Genomic DNA, 23,161 nt, shown 5'->3' with positions numbered 1-23,161 from the left:
TATATATATATATATATATATATGTATATATATATATGTATAACTGCATAGGGAAATGGCATGGACCTAGAAGAAATCATGTTAAATAAGGTAAGCAAAACTCAGAGACAAACAGTGCCTGCTTTCTCTCATATAGGGAAACTAGATGTAAAATACACTGGGATATGATAAATCATATTACATAGGACTCTAGGCATTCACACACACTAAGACCAAAGAAGGATACCTTAAGAGAGGAACACAAAGCACACTGCCTACATAAAAAAGTATTTATCTAAATGAACTCCAAGAAATGGAAACAAGAAATTTTTTTTTGTTTTTTTCTTTCTTGCTGCTTCTGATTTCTTCTCTTGGTCTAGTCTGTGCATTTACCTGTCTCTGGGAGGGCAAGGAGGGGCACAGAAATGGAGGAGTAAAGGATGAACTATGCAGGGGAGGTATTCACCAGACACTGTGTTGCAAATGAACTATACAACTTATGGGCAGGGAGGACTGGGAGACAGTGAGGAAAGGAGTGACACTGTCCAAAAAGAAATATACTTTACCTGACTTATATAAATGGCAGCCCTCTGTACATCACCTAATAATAATAAAAAAAATTAAAACAAGTTTTTAAAATTAGGGGACAAGACATTCAGTTGGAGATGGTTGCTAGTTTTTGAGGACTTTTCAGAAGCTTAAGAGAATTTCACTTTAAGAAAACAATGTAATTCTAATGAGTTCTGATTTATGCTTTATTATAAATTAACCACTTATGATAATTTATTATCTAGAATGTATTCACATACTCTCGATGTTACAGTGCTCACTGTAGCTTATGCAGATTTCAAATCTTTACAGAAATCACTACATATGGTGCTAGATATCAAAATGACCAGTGAGTTTTTCATGAACAATCATTCTTGATATGTCATTTATGTTGGCACACACAGTTTAAGATCATCTCAAAAGTAAATGTATCCAGCGATACATGTACAACTACTTTTCTGAGGTGGCAGGACAGCCAAAGGACTTATGTCCGAACAATATCACGTATAATTTATCTCAGAATACCATGGCTGGTGCAGACTGAATGTGTGTGTGTGTGTGTGTGTGTGTGTGTGTGTGTGTGTGTGTGTGAAACTGGAGTGACACTAGGGATTATGTAGCAAACTAAAAACATGCTGCAAACTTGAGTGGCATTTGTAGTTGATGAGCTATACTATAATATTACTTTAGAAAATCAGACATAGATACTTTGAGATTCAATGTTTTTCTGGAGACTGTAACAGGCACTAATACAAATAATTTATTATGCTTGAAAAGGCGATGAAGAGACTGAGGACTTTTAATTTAGTACTATTATACATTAAAGAAATGCATCCTTCCACAAACTTCCCTCATAGAGCTAATAAGTGGCTCTATATTTACACAGTATTGTTATAATCATTCTCAGTGGTAATCTATGGTACAATAATGTTATTTCAGAATACATAAAAATATAGCTTTCTCTTGGCCATGCTCTCTCACTTTCCATGGGAGCAGAGAGCTCATCAAAGTTAGGGCAGGGTTGGGGATGCACAGGAGGCCCCCGTGGGCAGGGTCACACGGAGTAGGGCTCGTCCTCATCACTCAGGTCTGAGTCGTCCTCGACTCCTTCCATGACGGACTTCTTCCCTTTACAGCAGGACACCACAAAGCCAATCAGGAACACCTGCAGGTGAAAACCAGCCACCTCTATGCCTCAAATCCAAAACCCCTCCACAATGCCCTTCAACGCCAAAGCATGCCCAGGGACAGCACAGAGGGACGGCATGCACACATTTCATCATGGGGGAGGGCTGTCCAACCTTACCCCAAGAAAAGCCCAGTTCCCGAAATAATACGCCGCGCTAAAGAACCAGAACTTGTGAAGGAACAGATAGGTCCGTGTGACCGTACACTGATCTATAAAAGCAAATAAAGAACAGGGGTCAGGTGATTTCTTTCTTAAATACAATCATTTGTTCTCAATCTCAAAACATTTTTTGCAAAAGCTAAAAACCCAAATAACATGGCCTGTCAGGACATGTAGCAGCCTAGGCTTCTGCAAAGCCCACCTCAACCCCCTCCATACAGAGCCAAGCTGCCACCAGCAGCCCCACTCCTGAGTATTAAGCCAACAAAGCACAAACCAGGCCACACTGGAGCCACCAGTGCAACCATGTTCACTGCAGTACTGTTTACTTACCTTCTCCAAGGTATGGAGTCAACGAACAAATGATCAAGAAAATGTGGTGCATACACACAATGGAATTCTATTCATCCACCAGAAAGAATGGTACCGTACCATTCATAAGGAAATGGAAAGACTTAGAAAAAATATTCTCTTAAGTGAAGTAAGCCAGACCCAGAGACAGGTTGCATGGTGGCTGTCATTTGTGGAAGCTGAAATGTGCCTATAAATCCGTAAGTAAACACACTGGGTGGTGGGAAAGGGGTGAATGATCTGAAGTATTACAGACTCTGTGGATACAGTACAAAGAACACAATTCTTTGACAAAGTCAAAGCCAAATGGGGGTGGGACAAGTAGAGAGGGGTAGATGAACGAAAGGGAAGAGGGGAGGAAGAATGCAGTTAAGAATATACCACAAAATTAAGAAAAGGAGAAGGGTTAAGAGGAAGAGGGTTAGAATGTTGAAGGGGTGACACTGATCAAGATGGCTTGGGGTGCATTTATAAACTGCTGTTACAAGGCATCTCATTTGTACAAGTACTCCATGTTCAAAAACCAAACCAAAACAAAACAAATGTCACCACTGTAATCTTTTTTTTTCCCTCTCTTTGTGTGTATGTTGGTTCTAGGAGTTGGACTCAGGTCCTAAGCATTGTTCCTGAACTTTCTTTGCTCAAGGCTAACACTCTACCTTCTTGAGTCACAGCTCCACTTACAGCTTTCTGGAAATCAGAGTCTCATGAACTTTCCTGACCAGGCTAGCTTCAAACCATGATAATCATATCTCAGCTTCCTGAGTAGCTAGGATTATAAGCGCGAGCCACACACGCTCAGCTTCACCACTGTAATCCTGATCTTAAGCATTAAAAGTATTATCTTGAGGGGCTAGGAGTGTGGCCTAGTGGTAAAGTGCTTGCCTAGCACGCACAAAACCGAGTTCAATTCCTTGGTACCACACAACACAGAAAAAGCAGAAAGTGATGCTGTAGCTCAAGTAGTAGAATGCTAGCCTTGAGCACAGAGAAGCTCAGGGACAGTGTCCAGGCTCTGAGGTTAAGCCACAAAACTGGCAAAAACAAACAAACAATCAAAAAAAAAAACAAACCACACACGCACACACAAAAAGGTATTATTCTTGAGTATTTGAAATAGGGAAATAATTTAACTTGGTATGCCAGATAGATCTTAAAACAAAATATTACAAATACAAAAATATTAAAAGAAAAAATTAATCAGCTATGGTTAGTACAAAGTTGACAGCTGCATTTTAAAATGAGCCATGCATGTTCTTCAAATAAAATGTATCCTTTTTTTTTATCTTTGCCAGTACTGGGGCTTGAACTAGAGGCCTGGGCGCTCTGAGCTGCTTTTGCTCATTGTTTACATTAAATTATAAAGTCATCTATCTATATGTATCTACAGAATACATTATGTAAATATATCCAAATATATTGATATGTATATATTTATGTAACATTATCTAGAAATACAGATTTAGATCTATGTGTAAAGTACAATGAGATTGCTGCAGGTTATAATATAGTATAGAAACCTTTACTTCTCACAGAATAAAACCCTCAGCTTACTTCTTAGCCTATCACAAGAGATAATGATGTCTGTATACTTTTATCCAAAATGATTAATTTAAAGCATCTTCCAGGCAATGAAGGGCCGATCTCACTTCCTGCTGCCGATTAAGAAAATATTCCCCTAATTGCTATTTTTATGAATGGCTTTCTCAGTCTCAATGAATAGTGCTAATTTTTTCCTTAAACCAAAATTGAACAGGAGCTGTGGAGTCCAGTTGACTACAAAAAGGATGTGAAGTCCCTTTTAATGATCGGCTGACACATGACTTTCTGAAAAGCATAAGTTAGGTCCCTTCACAAGTCCAAGGCTGTGTCAGGGCTTGTCAGGTGGACATTTGGATACCCACACTGTCTCTGTCTCTCCAGGATAACCCAACACTCACTTCTGGGTTGCTCATTGGCCAGGCCCAAGGCCAGCTTTTCTTGGAAGGATGGGATAATTCCTGTCCCATAGTTACCCAGGGGTTCCTACATTCTCTTTTTTGTTTTTCCCTGCCAGTCCTGGGATTTGAACGCAGGGCCTGGGCACTGTTGCTGAGCTTCTTTGTGTTCAAAGCCAGCACTCTACCACTTGAGCCACAGCACCATTTCCAGCTTTTTCTGAGTAGTTTAAGTAAGAGTCTCATGAGCTTTCCTGCCCAGGATGGCTTTGAACCACAATCCTCAGATCTCTTCCTCTTGAGTAGCTAGGATTATAGGTATAAGCCTCTGGCACCCGGTTTTCCACACATTCTTATACTTTCTTCACCAACAGTAAAGTCTAGCAGGAATATTCACAATTTGGTTAGAAAATAAAAGAGCCTTAAAGCCAGGATTCCAGCTTCACACAGGGGCCAGAGTCTTTTCCACCACTTTCTTCTGCCTCTTACCACATTTTATTCTGTACTGGGTTATACATACAAACTGAAAGACGCCCCCCAGGAGCCACAGTCAGCACACCCACATACTGTCCACTCTGGAGAAAGGATGCTGCTCTTTTCCATCTGCTAGCTCCCCTCCGGGGCCACAGGAGTTCTATGGATCCTTCTAGATGTTTGTAGATTTAATATGTGGACTTTTCCAACTGGGGATTGTGTTTAAAATCAGAAGTGTTCTGGAGCCTTCTGACAGGTATTACTCGAAAAGGACACATGAAAATTCCAACTAAACTGAAGACTAAACATTAACTATGAAAATTAATTTTTATTCTGATGACAGAGACTGTACTAAAAAAGTCCTAAAATGGAAGAATCAAGTACCAATAGTGGCTCATATCTCTAATCCTAGTTAATCAGGAGGCTGAGATTAGAGGAGCACAGTTCTAAAAGAGCTCATGCCAAAAAGCCCATGAGACTCTTACCTCTGATTAACCAGTAAAAAGCCAAAAATGGATGTGGCTCAAGTGGTAGAGCATGAGGCCCTGAATTCAAACTCTTCCACTAGAACCAAGAAACAAAGAAAAAGAGAAAGGGTATCTCATGGACAACAACAAGAATACAGTACAAAACATCTCTTCTCATTTATCACAAAAAGTACCACCCAGGCCACTCTGGGTTTATATAATTGTATATGGCTTATTCAGGAGATCTTTGATATGTGGCTTTCCATTTTCTAGATCATTTTTGAAGCCTTGTAGCTGATGGACATGCTCTCACTTTCATGACAGTTAGGGCTTACTCCTGGCTTGATGCCCGAGATGGGTTTTAATGCAGTCCAAGGAAGAACACACAGAAGGACTATGTTCCACCTGCCATCTTAGACCAGGGTGCCTTCTCCATGGATCTGAGGAGCTGTTCATGGTTGACATTATACTCTGACATGCAATCTTTTCTTTGACAACAATCCTGTCTTGATAACCTCAACTGACTGGAACTTAGTAAATGGGGAGCATGATTTTCTAAGAACTACTCTAGCTTAGCCTCCAACATCTACCTTCATGTAACCACACAGAAAAGACATGGGTGTGCTAGCCATATTGAACAGCGTTTATTAACTAAGAGTATAACATAACAAAACTAGATGCTCAGGATTTTGAGTTCTCACCAGAGACTGAATCTGTATGGAAAACAAATTTACTCACTCTCTGTGGAGGTGAGCATGGGGTCAGAGAACAGTCTACTGATCTCAGACTTATGAGACTGTAACGCCTCTGTACCACATTTTTATAATAACAAAAAGTTATGTTGGCACTCTACCACTCAAGCCACAGCTCTACCTCCAGCTAAGTGAAGGAAAATTGGAGATAAATATCTCATGGACTTTCCAGCCTGGACTGGCGTCAAACCTCAATCCTCAGATCTCGGCCTCCAGGGTAGCCCACTGGCATGCCAGTTTCACTTCTCATCTTCTCTAAGTTCCCAGACAGCAGATAAAGTAGCCTACCTTCAGGGGCGTCAGCATCACACCGCTTTGGCCCAGGAAAGGTGACATTACCTTTATGGTCATCATAAGTTATATTGCTCTGAAAAGTAAAAATATAGTTAAAACATAAAACTCACATTAACAGACATATCTAAATGTAAAAAGTAATCACATTATAAACTATGTACTGTTTTCTATTAAATAAATTTATTTACGAGTCTAAAAGGAAAATCTAATCGAAATTATAATTAGAAGAAAGAACTATGGTAAAACTTCAGAGAAATAACAGTGTCTTCCCAGAACGAAAGCATCTAATTAAAACATGGCATCTAAAAAAAATGCAAACAAATGGTTAAGCAGATAAAGAATGTCTTCCCCAGCAAAAGTAGCCCTCCTTCCCTCCCTCCACAGGGGAACTTTTCCTAAGCCTGGCTGAATGGAGGCAGCCCAGGACAGAAAGGACAAGCAGAGGAGTGTATGGTCCAGGTATCCAGGAACGGACGGTGATCTCCCTACTCTGGTCATTCAGATCACTCCATCATGTTTGGGACTCAACTCTCCTACTTACATGCTAACTATCAAGCATTCTCAATGAACTAGCTTTCTAGTATTTAGTGATATTGTTCACGGTACCAAGAGAGGGTCTGATGAACCCAAATTATTATTTCTAGTTGTATATTAAATAAAGAACAAAGAAAGTGTTGGATTAATAAAGATTCCAAATGGAAAGATTTGGAAAAAAATCATATTAAGTGAAGTAAGCCAGACCCAAAGGAACATAAGCTCAATGGTTTCCCTTATTTGTAATAACTAGTACACAGTAGCGCAAAACCTAAGTACATATGGTCATATAGGTACATAAGGTCATTTAGTCTTAAATGAAAGATCTCTAGGATATGGAAACAAGAGCTTTATCTTGTGTGATTATTGTTCTTAATGTACTGTTGTTGTTCTTCTCTTCTGTTGCCCTTTGGTTAAACTCATTACTGTATCTGACTGTTACTTAGTATATTATATATACATTTATTTGATTATTTGAAATAGAAAAGGGAAGTGGGGAAAACAAGATGATTGAGAGGGGATGAGGGAGGGAAATGGGGACAAAAACATGAGAAGGGGTATTAATATGTGAGAAGTAATGCACCTGGCAAATGTAACTGCAACCCCTCTATACATTATAATAGAAAAAAAAAAGACTCAAAAAAGAAAAAAGAAAGATTCCATTAAAGCAATGCTTGATCTAGGCCCTTTGTCACAGATGTGAATTGTTAGGAAGCAGACCAAAGAGTAATTTATAAAAGCTGGGTGCAGTGGCTCACACCTGTAATCCTAACTATTCAGGAGGCTGAGATATAAGGATCAAGGTTCAAAGCCAGCCCAGGCACTGAAAACCATGAGACTCTTATCTCCAATTAATCTCTAGAAAACGGGAAGTGGAGCTGTGGCTCCAGGGGAAGGGTGGTAGCCTTGTGCTGAAGAACTCAGGGATAGCGCCCAGGCCCAGAGTTCATGCCCCATGACACCCTAAAAAAAAAAAGAAGAAAGAAAGAAGGAAGAGAGTAATTTATAAAAAGGAAACATAAAACAAATGTTGAGTCAGAGGAAACAAATTTGCTATTAATTAAAAGTAAACTATTTCACTATTTATTTATTTATAAATCTATTAATGAAAACTAAAAATTAAGAGCTGGCTTTTGAGAGCTCAGTATCAAGCAGTCAGCAGATAGTATCGACTGTGTTATAGGTAGACTACTTAGTCACTAACAGAGTCGTTGCAAAGCCACTCCTGGGGCTCCTAGCACTAATGACTAGGCATACTGTTCACACCAAAGCACTGCAGGGCTCATGTTGGTTACTTCAATCACGGTTTGAGAAGAGGCATCATGAAATGTAATAAAATGGTGAGATGAAGCTCAATAGCTTCGTGCCACAGGATCCCCTTAAAGATCAATTAGGACAAAACTTTGTGTGTTAAAGAACCGTGAGACAAACTGGATCCCAGCAGCTCACGCCTGTCATTCCAAGCTACTCAAGTGGCTGAGATCTGAAGAGTAAGGCTGGAAGCCAGCCCAGGCAGAAAAGTCTGTGAGACTCTCAACTCCAATGAAGTATAAACTGTAAGCAGAGCTGTGGCCCAAGGGGTAAGACACCAGCTTTGATAAAACTTGAGAGAACCCCAGTGCTGAGTTTAAGCCCCCATATTGGTATGTGTGAATACATGCACACACATCCAAAATGTGAAGCAAATATAACTATGCTCAAGCATGGAACGAAAAACCAGGTTAGATACTAAACTTAATTAATCTGATGAGTTAAAAAGCCAACTATCAACATTAACACTTAAATCTTGCAGCACTCTGTACTTACCTCTACTATGTAATTTTGGCTTCCGTACATCACGTACTGGGGGGCAAGACTGTAGATCATGTAGCTCGTGTGGAGGACAATAAGCAGAAGGATCATACAGAGAAATAGCAGGGCCTGAGGCCTCGTCCTCCCTCTTCTGATTTTATATAACTAAAGGGAAGAGACAGGGACTGAGTGTCAGCACTGTATTCCATCAGTGAAGCATGCAGTCCCACGCTGTCCCCTGCGGAGTCTGGCATAGTTCAATCAACCACTTCTCTCTTTCAACTTAATTACTAAGAATCCTTTGCCATTCCAGGTAAGTCTGTTCTGTGAAGCTTTTAGGTTTAGCCTTCATGTTTATTTTAAAAGTATGGCAGAGCAGCTACATTCAAAAGGCCCTATAAATGAGTTCTTAAAATCCCAGCCCCAGAGCTGGGAGCCAGTGGCTCACATCTGTAATCTTACTACATCACAGGTTGAAATTTGAAGGACTGAAATTAGAAGCCAAGCAGGGAGAAAAGTCTGCAAGATCCATCTCCAAAATAACCAGCAAAAAGCTGGGCTGGAGTTATGACTCAATGGTAATGTGACAGCCTAACAAATAAGCCACACAAACCCCAGTACTAGCCAAAAGGAAAAAAAAAAAAGTAAATTGAGGGAAAAAAAAGGGGAGGGGTCCAGGAGTAAGGCCTAGTGGTAGCATGCTCGCCTAGCATGCACGAAACCCTGAGTTCAATTCCCCGGAATGCTATACCCAGAAAAAAACAGAAGTGACACTGTGGCATAAGTGGCAGAGTACTAACCTTGAGCAACAAGTGTCCACGGTCAGTACCCAGGCCCTGAGTCAAGCCCCAGGACTGGAAAAAAAAAAAAAGCCAAAAACCAGAACCTAGCAAACTTAAGTGTTCACATGGTTGGCTTCTAGACTAGCTTTGCAGACTTACTGCGCAGCAGTCTTGAGTATCTAGATCTATCTAAAGTTTGGGAATATCAGTGTAAACTTTAGTGCTGGTACTACATTCACGGCTTATGGCTTAATATAACACTACTGAGCAAAGCTGAATGTCACGTTTATAGAAATCCATGCCCACAGACTTTTTCACGTTTGGTATCGACTGGGTGGGAGGTGACCAGCCTCATGGCCTCACTGCAGGGAGGAGCCACGCCTCCTCCCTGTCACTTCCCAGGCTTGTGCAACTCACACCTCCAGAACGCCCACTCCGAGATATGTGAGAGCCCTGAACCCTGCTCATGGCTCAGCTTTCTTTATGTCTTATAGAGGCCATGTGCCAATCACCAAATGCAAACCACCTAAAGGAGCACTGAGGAAGCCTGTGCCCTCTACCTTCTTCCAATGGAACATGAAGTGGATCAAGGGCGCTACAGCAGCTACCATACAATTGTGAGGGGGAGACAAGAGGATGATGGGTAATAGGCCTGACACTTTTCCTCTAAATCACATTAGTCTCAGAGTATAAACTATTTTACTCATAGCTAGGAGGAGCATCTACCTGGCTCTGCTTTTTTTGTTTTATTTTGTTTGGTGCCTTGAGCTTTTTCCCCTCGAGGCTGGCACTCTAGCACTTCAGCCGCATCTTCCAGCTCTGTACTGGCTAGCTGGTGATTAAGCTCAGGTCTGTCTGTCTGGCTCTGAACTAGGATCCACAGACCCTCCGGAGCAGCTAGGATTACAAATATGAACCATGGGCACCAGCATGAAACTCTTACATGATGTCAAGTGAGTATGATATTCCGGCTCCTGGGTGTCACAGGGGCAGACCCCAGACTTGCAGGTCCTTTCCTACATAGTGTGTGCACAGAATCCACATTTAGGCTACTTATGGCAGCTAGTGTAGTGCACAATGGAACATCTGAAGATAGGCAGGCCAGGAGCAGAGTTCTCATGAATGTTCTGCCAAGGTGCACAAAACCCACAGGGACACAGTGGCTGCGGGGGTGGCACTGTCACACTCTGAGATGTAAACCCACAGGGATAGCGTGACTCCAGGGGTGGCACTGCCACGCTCTGAGATGTAAACCCATAGGGATAGCATAGCTCTGGAACTGGCACTGCCACATCCTGAGATGCAGGGCCCACAGGTAGGGAGTGGCTGTGGAGCTGGCACTGCCATGTTCTGAGCTCAGCAGAGGCCATTATATTTCAATGTGCTTCTAAAACAGCCAGACAAGAGGAGACATCACCTAGATAAATGTCGCTCAGCCTTGCTCACTAAACACTAGTTACTGCAGCTACAAGTGTGTCTAGCCACTGCCCAACACCCACCACCCACAGAGGGCAAATCCGTTCAAACCTGCTCTAGAGGAAAAGCATTCTATAAGCTGGGTGCTGGTGGCTCACACCTGTAATCCCAGCTACTCACTAAGATCTGAGGATCGAGGTTAGAATCCAGCTTAGGATATCTGAAAAACTTTAATTGTCAATTACTCAGTAAAAATCCAGGAGTGGGGTTATAGTTCAAATGGTAGAGCACTCCTGGGGTGAAAAAGCCAAGCAACAGTGAAAGGCCTTGAGGTTCAAGCCCCACCGCTGGCACAAAACAGGTCAAAACAAAACAAGAAATACTAACATGCTATTGTGAAAGGAAAAAGTCACCAGTCCTATTATTCTTGGTATAAAGAATGCTACAACATACAATGTCATATCAGAGAAAATATACAAAACAAGAACAATAAAAACTATATTATATACTTACTCTAATCCAAAAGAACCATATGCCAATATTGCGAATTCCTGCCATTGAAGTAAAAATAAAGTACATAATAATAATTGTTATAAGAATATAATCAAGAGGGAACACCTGGAAAAAGATAAAATCATATTTAATACACAAACTATGAAGCTTTCGAAGTCATAGAACATTAGAGATTTCATTATTTGGTAAGTATCAATATTAAGCTACTATAATAGCATAAAAAAGAATCCTTCAAAAATACTAACTAGTATTAAACTGTTATCAAATTGTTCAGTACCATTACCCTAAGAAAAATTCTAAAATAAACTACAGCCTAAATTTTTATAGGAAGTAAAAGATTTCACAGACATTGAAAACAAGTCTGGTGTCTGTGACTCGTGACTGTATTCCTCACTACTCAGAAAAGTGACCTCTGTGGATGGAGATCTAAAGCCAGGAAGAAAGCCAAGAGACTCTACCTCCAATTACCTAGCAAAACAATGGGACTAGAGGCATAGCTCAAGTAGTAGAGTGCCAGCTGAAACAACAAGGAGCCCATGAAGCTTTGACTCAAGCCCCAGACCCCCACCCTGCACACATACACAAAGATTATTTGGGAAAACTCATCTATGCCATGGACTGTTTCCCCAGTTGAATTCTGCTTAAGAATATTGCAATGTATCACTATAATAATCTTTAAAACAGCATGTAGAAATTATGTGCAAACTAAAACCCACTCTTGCAAAGAGCCAAATACACTTCCAGTATTAAAATTTTTCATCATAACCAACCACCCAAGACACAGTGAGGGCACAAAGTATGTGGTACTTTATTTTTTTGGCCAGTCCTGGGCACTTATAGCCTTGGGCTTTCTCAAGGCTAGTGCTCTACCACCTAAGCCATAGCACCACTTCCAGCTTTTTTCTGTGTATGTGGTACTCAGGAATTGAGCCAGGGCTTTGTGCATGCTAGATGAGCACTCTACCACTAGGCCATGCTCCTAGCCCCTGCACTTTATTTACTAATTATAGTACAGGGAACCTGCTGGGGCATGGAGTAATCGGTACTTTATTTACTATCTATGGTACAGGCAGCCTGCTGGGGAAGGAAGTAAGTGGCACTTTATTTACTATCTATGTTCAGGTAGCCTACTGGGGAAGGAAGTAAATGCTACTTTACTTACTGTCTGTAGAACAGGCAATAGCATATTCAGTGGATTACTCAGGTTAGCTCCAAAAATTATGAAACCAGAATCAATTCCAGCTGAATGAAGAGCTTTATCTAAACTACATACACACAGAAAAGAAAAAAAATGTCGATCTGTTATACTATCATTCGTCAACTACAAAGAGCATCATTGTAATTTAAGGAGGAAAACAGTTGCATTAAAGAAAATAGGCAAAATTGACCCCTTAACCAAATTTCTCACAGATAGTATTAAGTTATGTAGGCAAAAGAAATACTGATTATTGGACTTTTTAGCCATTCTTCAAGTTAATGCTATAGAGTACTTCAGGTAGCACAGTTATTCCAGATGAATGTGCTACACTAATGGAATTCATAATGAAATGATATAAAATACTATAGTACTTCTACAAGTGCAATATAAATACATCTATTGTACTTACTTTGACAGGAAGAGAGAAATTACAAACAGTAATGCAACCAAGATGAAAAAGATTCCCCAAATGATCTAAAAGCAAAAAATAGCCTCATTACAATAGAGTTCTAACAGCTGGGTTAAAAGCACAAGTCCATTATGCTCAATGTAAGTTGCTGGTATATAACAATGATGTAACCAAAACGATCTGAGACTTAGTGTATAAACCCAGGCATTTATACCTACTTTCATTTTGAGACTATTTGCTTAGAAACACCAATAAAGCATTTTAACTTTTCACTGTAAGCAAGCAAAACTTTGATCAAATACAAGGGTTTTTTTCTTCTCTCACACTCAAATAGGATAACAGAGAAGTATACACATATACGATCAAGAAACTCATGTTTCATTATTTCCCATAGAAATACTGATATGCATTTAACGGGGAGGGGAGGAGAGAGAGAGAGAGAGAGAGAGAGAGAGAGAGAGAGAGAGAGAGAGAGAGAGAGAGAGAGAGAGAGAGAGAGAGAGAGAGAGAGAGAGAGAGATTGATTACCCAGCAGCAGTAAGTTTACAGGAGTCACATTGGAACTGAGTGTTGACAGCATGAGGGGAGTGCCCCGTGGATGTGGAGAAGGCATTGGGACTTAGCTGGTGTACCCCTTTTTGCCCTAATGGTCAGCCCTTGGGGAGTAGCAGGGTTGGTATCAGGAAGGAGGGGCTTGGCTTCTCTTTCCCTGGTGTTTTCCCTAGTACCAGGGACAATTGGGCTCAAGAACTGGCGAAACACAGAAAGAAAAAGGAAAAAAGGAGACTCTTAGCAAATACAGGTGAAGTGTTTTCAGCTGCCTCGGTGACTGGAATTGACACAAAAAACAGATACAATCATGAACGTTAGGGAGACTTTCCTGTCATTTCACAAGATGGCTGAGGTGAGTTCAATGTGTGGAAGGGATGAAAGAAGTAAAAAGAATCACAGATCACTTTGCTGGCCAATTACGGAGGTTTAAAAATTATTCTGTTTCACATTCTAGAGCCTCCTGGGGAGAAGAGCTGGCAGAGAAAGGACCAGAAACTTACAACCATCCATTGTGGTAGAGAGACAGTGCACGTTAGATACTTAACGGGGTTGGTGTTTCTCATGGTGCTCCAATACTTAGGAAAAGTTTTGGTGGGGCACAGTAATGCATGCCTATAATCCCAGCTACTTAAGCAGAACTAAGAGAATTCGGACAGAACAAGGCTAGCCTGGGCAAAAGTATGAGATCCTACCTGAAAAGTAAAACAAAACATCTTAGAAGATGACTCAAATGTAAGAGGTCCTGCCAGTCTGTTCCCCAGGAGCACCAAAATAAACAACAACAAAAAATATGCAAACTGTTATGTTCAAAAGGGAAGAAAAGGAGAGAGAAAACAGCCCAATACCAGGCCAGGCAGACTCCTCCTCCAGAGCTAGAGACTTGCTTGTAGTCTGTGGGTTTCCAGCGGGTCCAGGGGAGGGGCGGCAAGGAACTCACACACCAGAGGGAGGACAATGTCATATCAGAGGACCAACAAATTACAGCACTTCCCAGACAACTGTTCAAAACTCACTCATCACAGGAGGCAGTATCATTACCAGACTCCAACTAGCAGTCCAGCACAGCATATAGAAAGGTACTTGAAATGAAGATTTCCTCCACTAATAAACATGTTGGCAAGCAAAAAGAAAGTTAAGAAATAAAGAAAAATCCTTTTCTATCTTATCAGTCTGCTGAAATGACTGAGAGCTGTTTAATTATTTAACACATAATAAATAGCAAAAAAAATATAAATCCTTTATAGAGGCTGAGAAAACTGCAAATATTTAACCTAACTTCAATTAGTACTTTGAGACTCATGCCAGTGAGAACCACATTGCATTAGGGTTACTTTGAAATAAAAGTTAAACTATAAAGGTAACACCAAGAGTAAAATCTCTGAAAATTTTCTCTACTCTATTATCAATAAGAAATTACCATCAAATGTCAGAATCAGCTTTGCAACACTTTGGAAATCCATCAGAGACATGCAGCGATCCAGAACGCCCAGGCAAAGGACAGCAGCTTCATCTCAGGAGAAGGGCCATGGTGGCCACTGTGCCTCCTGGGAGCTCCGCTCAGCTCTACTTCCCAGAGCCATCATGGTGTGACCTGGCTGTGGCTCTCCACAAGACCCCACTTGCACGCCTGTCCAGATTTGGTCTCTGCTGGTGTTCACAAAATGCTAAAAGCCTCTGCCCAAAAGTACTGGCCAAAAATAATTATAAGTTACCAATGAACCTCAGGAGGGTAGGCCAGCAGACAGCAGAAGTTACCCAACAGGCTTAAAGTATACAGCTCAGGAGGTAATATCTTCAAATGTTCATAAAAGTTCGGTCATAGTGCCAGGAATCTGGAAGATCCAACATATTCTCTGGCCATGTGTGTGACCAGGAAGAGTGTGAGACAGTCTGAGGCACAGCTCTGGCAGATACTGAAGGTCCATACTACAAAGCAGTTAAGGGCCAGGTGCTGGTGGCTCACATCTGTAATCCTCACTATTTAGGAGGCTGAGACCTAAAGATCACACTGCTCAAAACCTGCCCAAGCACTGAAGTCCATAAGACTCTGATCTCCAATTAATCAGCAGAAAAAAAAATAGAAGTGGCACTGTGGTTCAAAAATGGTAGAGTGCTAGCCTTGATCTAAAGAGCTCAGGGACTCTACCCAGGTCCAGAGTTCAAGCCCCATGGCTGATAAAATAACAACAAACAAACAAAAGCAAGACAGTAAAGTCTGAGTTGTAGGTCTGTTTGGCATTGAAAAAATACACCATCATGCACAGACTGTAGGCAAAGATCAGACTTGCTATCTACAGGAGCTCAGGAAAGCCTCCATCAGTTAGAAGAGAGCAGAGACTTCAGTAAGCACAGACAGGGAAGGACAGAGATTTTACATGACTGTTCTCAAAAATCACTGAGCTGTGACAGCAGAGACAGGAAACTCTTTGACTTCTAGATACCACACTGTGTCACTTTTAATTGGACTTCAGAGTCATACAAAGATTTTGAACCCATAAAAGGCAATGGAAAATAGTGACAAGCTAGGTAACAGTGGTTCACGCCTGTAATACTAGCTGCTAAGAAGGTTGAAATCTGAGGACCCTGATTTTCATCCAGTACATTAACCACTAAAAAAAAAATCCCCTGGAGTGATGGTGTGGATCAAGAGGTAGAGTGCCTTGATCAGTACAGATAAAGGACATCAACCAGTTCCTAAGTTTAAGCCCCAGTAGTACATAAAATAAATATAAAGCTGTCATGTTTATCCATATTTGGAAAGAATTTGGATTTTAACCCAAACTAATCTTTCTGCTCTCCAGAAGCAATATGATTTTCTATGCACTGTGCAGAGCACTGTAAATGGTAGTGGTCCCAGCCCTCCCTCCATCTAACTGCATGGGAATGCACTCAGTGTCAAGGCTTCCCCACTGCAAGCAGAGCCATGTGGTTTACCTTCCCCACACTGAAAGCTCACTCAGGATCAGGACAAGTGAGGAGAACAAGGTTCCTTTACATGCCAAGCACCTTTCTTAATGCTCTTCTAAATGTTGAAAGGTTTTTTTTTTAAAATCTACTCTGCTCTTTCACAGAATATTATTTTCAAAGAGGCAAAAATTGTCAGGATGATTTCAAGGAAGTCCCACTTAGTTCTTGACTAGGGTGGTAATTTTCCCTGTTATCTATTAGGAACAATTTATCCAGCTCAGTATTTAATAAATGAACACTTACCAAAGGGATGAGAAGGCAAGAACCGATTTTGTGGGATGGAGGACTAATTGGGAAGATGTAATGAAACTTAAGACTAGAACAACTATTCGTTTCCGATATATGCATGCACAGACAGTACAAAGAATTACAGTATACCCTTTACCCAGATCCTTCAAAATACAAATAAAATGACTTAATACTATCAATGTCATAAAAGCAAAGGTAATTTTTCATATAGTTATAGTTTAATGATCAAAATCAGGAAATTAATACAGATACAGAACTCTTAATCTAATTGTTAACTTCCATTAATGTTCTTTACTTAAAATAAGAAGTTCTTTTTCTATACCCCAATGCAACCTAGGGTCATGATGCTCTTTTCTTTTCCTTCCCCTTCTCTACCCTTGCCAGTCCTGGGGCTTGACCTCAGGGCCTGAGCACTTTTTGCTCAAGGTTAGAGCTCTGCCACTTGATCCACAGCACCACTTCTGGCTTTTTCTATGTATGTGGTACAGAGGAATCGAACCCAGGGCTTCATGCATGCTAGGCCAGAACTCTTACCACCAGGCTATGCTCCCAGCCCATTCCTGCTTTTCTTTACTAACCTAAGACATTCTCAAAAGAGAAGCAGTTGTTTCTTTTGGACGGTCTTGTTCTCATGACTCTATTATTCTTTGGGCAGCAGTGACAGGGAAATGATCCTGAGTACTTCTCACCTTCTCTGTCGGGAACCACAATCATGCTATATACATGTGAGCAGGGTGGCACAGCACTACTACTGTCAGAAAATGCCACAGGGCATTTTTATTTCTGCTTCCATTTACCCTGAATATGCAGTTACTTTACAAGTGAAAGGAGTCTTGGTTTTGTTTCAATCTCATACTGCTTAGAGAGAGCAAAATGGTATAGCCATTTTAGAAAACATAAAACAGCAGATTTTTTTTTTTTTGTGGGTCATGGGACTTGAACTTGGCCCGGGTGCTGTCTCTGAGCATTTCAGCTCAAGGCTATCTCCCTACTCTTGAGCCAAGCCCCTCTTCCCCATTTTCTAGAGGTTAATTGGAGAAAAGAGTCTCAGGTTCTTTTGTTCCCCAGGCTGGCTTTGAACCTTGATCCTTAGATCTCAGTATCTCCTAAGTAGCTAGGATTACAGGCATGAGCCACCACGCCTGGCCAAACAGCAGATTTTTAAAAAGTTAGCACAGAATAGTAAAACCAGGAATTCTACTCCCTGGATTTACCCAAGAGAGACTGGTGAAAGCACATACCTATAGAGGTCTGTGTGAGTCTTTCCTATCAGTATCATTCATATAGTATCAAGCAGGAAAACACCCAAAATATTCATCGACTATGACTGCACAGCACTGAGTCAGACCCAGCTGGCACTGAAATGGAATGAACCACGACAAAAACCTCAGGTAACATGTATGAACCACATATGTGCTGTGCCAAGACCTTCCTACCGTGCCTTGGCAACATATATGAACCACAGCGTGTGCTGTGCCGAGGCTTCCTACAGTGCCCGTCAGAGGTTTCCATAGTCTGGGGGATTGTGTAGATGTACTCTTTAGCTACAAAGCTGTATCATACACTCAATAATGCTGATTTTACAATTCTTCTAAGCATTTGTTCCATTAATTTGAATGTGTATGTTTTTAAGTGAAAGTAGCTCATGCCAAAGTCTGGGTTATAAATACTTGTAAGATCTTCTAGTGAATTTCAAATTAAAGTGAGGACTGGAAAGGCTGTGCTGCTTGGAAATGAGCCACCTCAGGAAGATGACCGAGGTGGACATCCTTACAATTCTAATTCTGGGTTAGGCACAACAAATACTCTCCATGTGCACCAGGCCCTGGGTTTAATCCTTAGCACTGAAAAAAATCATTTCTTCTAACAAAGTGATCATATTCTTCTAAATTGGTTAACTTAATTATGATATACTGGAAACTCCTAAAAGTGAACAGTTAATGTGCTTACTCTCCAGGTATACCAAGCAAACAGAGTAACACCATAATCCAAGCTGACTGGCTCTGACTTGCGGGTCTGCGCTTGGCTTCTCTCAATGGTTTGTTGGTTTCCTTGTCTTGCCAGCATGGTGCCTTGAACTCAAGGCTTCATGCTCCTGCTCAGTGTTTTTTGCTCAAGGCTAGCTCTCCACCACTTGAGACATAGCTCCATTTCTGGTTTTTTGGTGGTTAATTAGAAATAAAGGGCTTCATGGACTTTCTTGCCTGGGCTGGCACTGAGCTGTGATCTTCATATCTCCCAAGTAGCTATGATTATATGAGTAAGACGTCACCACTCAATTTGGCACATTTTCTAAAATGTTTAGCCAAAACCCACATTCTAGCTCAACCTTGCTTAATTTCACTTCTAATCAGTGTAGTCACTTCACTGTGTGAATTACAACTTAATACTATTGCATACAAAGTGTACAAAATGTCCTTTCCCCAACAGAGAACTGGCAAATTTGGAAATCTCTAGCTAATGCCTGCAGGTTACTTTTTAGTGTGAGTCACACAGTAATTGCCTTCATTTACCTAGGACTTAAATTCAGGTACCAGAGTCCTAAGAATTAGAAACTGGTAAACAATGGCTTCTAAAAGTAAGAACACAATGGTCTTCCATCTAGTAATCCATTTATTACTTCTAGAAACATCACCTAACAAGCAAACTCTTGAGTTCTAATATGGATCCTCCTCCCTAATTACAGCAAGTACCAACTTGCAAAAATATGCTAACAGCTGTTGTTTTACTGATTCTTTTTATTTTCCTTTCCTAGTTACAGCACTTCCATTATATGCGACTAAATAAGGCTCTGAGAGTTATGTACCTTGTCCAAACCACCTAACAGCACAAATCCACACAATTTCAACAGCACACAGCACCCTCCCTGCTCTCTGTCATACTGGAGGGCCCAGAAGGAAAATAGTTCTGAAGAGCAGTACAAAAACTTGAGAAACAATGACTGCCTAATTTTTCTAAACTCCATTTACCTTCAGGGGACGCAGAGCGCCACAAAACTTTGTCCACCAGCTGTTTTCAATGAATTCTAAGTGCCTCTCTCTTTTCTTAAGTGTTCGTAACCTTTCTTCAAATTGCTTCAAGGCACGTTTATCCCTGGCTGGCAAAGGTCGACCATCTCTGCTCTGCAAATAATAGAACAAATTACAGATGTTTTTCTTTTACCATTAAGTGTCAAAAAAAGTATTCATCAGACTTAGCAGACCAGACAACAATGTTTATATCTCACTCTGGGTCAGCATCAAAATGTAGATGTACACATGATCCACACTGACATTCTCATTCTGTTTTCTAGATATGTTATTAAGTTCTGATAAGATATTTGTGAAAGCATTCCATACAAAAGGAAAGCATCTGTAAGAAGTATGAATTAGCTGAGAGTCAATGGCTCACATATGTAATCTCAGCTACCCAGGAGGATGACAGCTCAAAAGCAGCCCAGGCAGCAAGGTCCATGAACCTCTTATCGCCAATTAACTTCCAAAAAGCTGGGGGTGGAGCTATGCCTCAAGTGGTAGAGTGCCAATCTAGAGTGAAAAAACTAAGAGACAATGTCCAGGCCTTGAGTTCAAGCCCCAATACAAGCACACAAAAAGGTATTAACTACTATGTATTTTCTCTATTGTTCACCTCACCTCTAAACTTCTCTATCCTTAAATTTGGCTCGGACCTTGTTTCCTTTTATCAAACGGCTCTCTTCTGAACTGCTGTCTGTGAGGCTGATTCAAATACCACACAGGCAGAGGGCTGGGCTTGAGCTTGAGTGGAAGTGGCCTAGCAAAGCACTGAGCCAGTCCCCAATATCATCAAAAAGAACACAAGACAAGAGACATCACACTGCAAGGCAGCAGGCATGCTGGGGTGCTGTAGTCACTGCCAAGAGCTGTCATCTCCTTGGGCTGTAGGAACCTCTGCAAAAAGCCATTGTCTTTGGGCAGCCAACATGGCAACAATATATCTCCACCTATTTTTATGAGGTCTGAATCAAGGGCCTGGGTGCTTTCCCACAGCTCTGGCACTCTACCATCTGAACTATAGCATATTATGGGTTCATTTGAGATGAGAGTTTCATCTCACCTGAGTTGCCACTCAGGTGGGCTTTGAACTATGATCTTCAGATCTCAATCTGCTGAGTATCTGAACTGTCTCTTCATATACCTGTATTACAAGGTTCTTCTGAAACCAACCATCCTCCTCTATGACTTAATAGTTTCTCAAATAATAATCATCTCACATAATAATCATCTGACAAATTAAACATAGATTTCTAGACCTTACCCCCCAGAGAATACAACTCAGATACTGAGAGGTCCTGAAATATGTATCCTGAAGGCAGGCTGATTCTACTTGTCCAAATACCAGAGTTTATAGACACAGGATGTACTTTATTACCTTCGCTTCTTTAAATGCCTTGTGCCAAATACATTAGATATTTTCAAATTGCACCCCAGATCCCTTATAGAATGGTATTCCCTGCAGGCCAAGGGCTAAAATGAATGCCCCTGGCAAGAGGAACACAGCAATAAGGCTTCAAAGCAGGATGTGACATCACACATGGAACGAAAAAGGAAGAGACAGCAAGATGACACTCACGAAGCAGAAGCTTTGGAGTTTAGCTCTTAAAGCCCTGCTAGAAATGTTCAATCTGTCAGTGTATGATGTACATTACACAGAAGATGCACTTCAAACTAGGGATATGGTTCTTGAAGGATACATTTCAAGACGTTCCACAAAGTAAGAAAATGATGGGCTGCCCAGTGCTAGAATCCCAAGCAGCACCCACGCCCGCTGCCAGTCACATCCCAGTACCCACTCACCTTGGACCGGATTGACTGAATGTGCTGTTCCACCTCCTCCATGTCTTCAGTGTTTTCCAAACGCTCGTATGCAGCACTTCTAGTGCCCTTGATCAGATTTAAGGGCAAGGCTGACATGCCGTAGGCCTGAAAGAGACAGAGTTGAGATATGCTGATATGTCTCAAATTATATACCCAACTGTGAAATGGAAACATAACCATTTAGAGCAGAGACTTAGAAGTGGTTCACAGTGAAAGAGTCAGTGGACAGCGCGGCACCAGAGAGGAAGTCACACTCACACGGTGTTTGAATTCTATGTCACACTCACACTTTTAGCTATTAATTAGCCCTAACAACAAACATACTACTCATTATAACTCTACATTCTACTCCCAAATGATACTTTTCTCATAATCATGAATGTAATGAGTAGGTATTTGCCTTGTGGCTATTTACTCACAAACATTGTTGACCTTAATTAAACTCTGATGGCAACTGAAACTCCCTGGTTGTAATGGAGTCTGAAGCACAGTAGCTTATAGCTTTAAATCTTCCCCCACCTTTTGGTACCGGTTCTAGTGCCTGGGAGCTGTCCCCGAGCTTTTTTGCTGGAGGCTAGCCCTTTACCACTAGAGCTACAGTTCCACTTTGGGCTTTATACTAGTGACTAACTGGAGAGAAAGAAGTCTCACAGACTTTTTTGCCCAGGCTGGCTTCAACTGCAATCCTGAGATCTCAGCCTCCTGAGCGGCTAGGATGACAGGCATGAGCCACCAGTCTCCCTTGTAGACAAGGCCTTGAGCACACAGTGACCAGGCCACTCTGGGTAGACAGGTCTGAGTCCCTGACAATGTAACTTCAGTGCCCAGTACTGCTTTCCTAGCATTCTTTTGGTCCAGACTGACAATACAGCACTTGTTTAGAGTCTAATGTCAAATATTAAGTCATTCAGTTTTCCTGAATTATCTACTGGTCTCACTTTCCATAAATCCATCTTTTTCACTGCCTCTAAAGTGACTGCACGCTAACATCCCGGTCTGATCATGTCCCTCTTCCGCAGTCTTCCAGGAGTAACAAGGACATTTTGCAAAGGGATTCCACGGTAAGAGTACACTGCACTTTCTTGATTTATTCACTTTGTAGAACATCTTGAACTGCTTTCATAACTTGGCTATGAACAGGTCAAGTGTCTTTGCTGTATCCTGACTTATAATCATTTGGATAAATGACCAGGAGTAATACAGGGTATTGTAGGGTAGTTTTCTGAGGAATCTCCAAATTGCCTCCTAGAGTGGTAGCACCAACAATATGACATATTCCTTCCAGTAATACAATAGGGTTCCTTTCCCCCCACATCTGTGCTAACACTATAGTCGTTCCTAAGACTCTAGGAAGGGGCCTCCAGGATCGGTATGGGAGACCAGAAGGCACTGAATCTCAGAGAAAGTGTGTGTGAGTGTGTGTTTCACCTAGGTGGTTTAAAACTTTTCAATATATTCGTCTTATTTCATGTCTTACAATTTTTCACCAATCTTAACATTCCAGTTTCACAGTACTTTAGTCGCACACCACAATCCACACTAATACATGCCACATGTTCCTAAGAGCAACAGCTTCCCACCAGTGCCATTCAGGTCTGAGGTACTGGGACCTATCTGAGAGACCTTTCCTGAGCTGCACAGATGCTTGCTTAAAACACATGGCATTTTTGGTCTGTATACTTCTTTTCTGCCAGTACTAGGGCTGTAACTCCAGGTCCTGACCTCTCTGGCTCAAGGTTAGGGCTCTGTCATGTGAGCCATGGC

At 41.3% G+C, this 23,161-nt stretch overlaps 1 protein-coding gene across 1 annotated transcript in view; it reads right to left on the bottom strand.

Annotated features, from left to right (window-relative positions):
* Positions 1-716: 716 nt before the first annotated feature.
* Positions 717-23,161, bottom strand: part of Lmbrd1 (LMBR1 domain containing 1) — a 45,200-nt gene continuing 22,755 nt past the window's right edge. The window contains exons 8-16 of the mRNA XM_090338495.1: positions 21,377-21,502; positions 19,532-19,684; positions 12,795-12,859; positions 12,350-12,452; positions 11,188-11,292; positions 8,492-8,641; positions 6,146-6,224; positions 1,835-1,926; positions 717-1,693 (exon numbers count right to left, since the gene is read on the bottom strand). Coding sequence (XP_090194621.1) covers positions 1,583-1,693; positions 1,835-1,926; positions 6,146-6,224; positions 8,492-8,641; positions 11,188-11,292; positions 12,350-12,452; positions 12,795-12,859; positions 19,532-19,684; positions 21,377-21,502 — 984 coding nt within the window. The 3' untranslated portion in view covers positions 717-1,582. The remainder of the gene's footprint in view (positions 1,694-1,834; positions 1,927-6,145; positions 6,225-8,491; positions 8,642-11,187; positions 11,293-12,349; positions 12,453-12,794; positions 12,860-19,531; positions 19,685-21,376; positions 21,503-23,161) is intronic.

The sequence above is a fragment of the Megascapheus bottae genome, chromosome 8 (assembly GCF_031878675.1).
Source record: "Megascapheus bottae isolate mThoBot1 chromosome 8, mThoBot2.hap1, whole genome shotgun sequence".
NCBI classification, from domain to species: domain Eukaryota; kingdom Metazoa; phylum Chordata; class Mammalia; order Rodentia; family Geomyidae; genus Megascapheus; species Megascapheus bottae.
The sequence above is the reverse complement of the archived record's forward strand: the minus strand, read 5'-3'. Positions and strand labels throughout refer to the sequence as shown.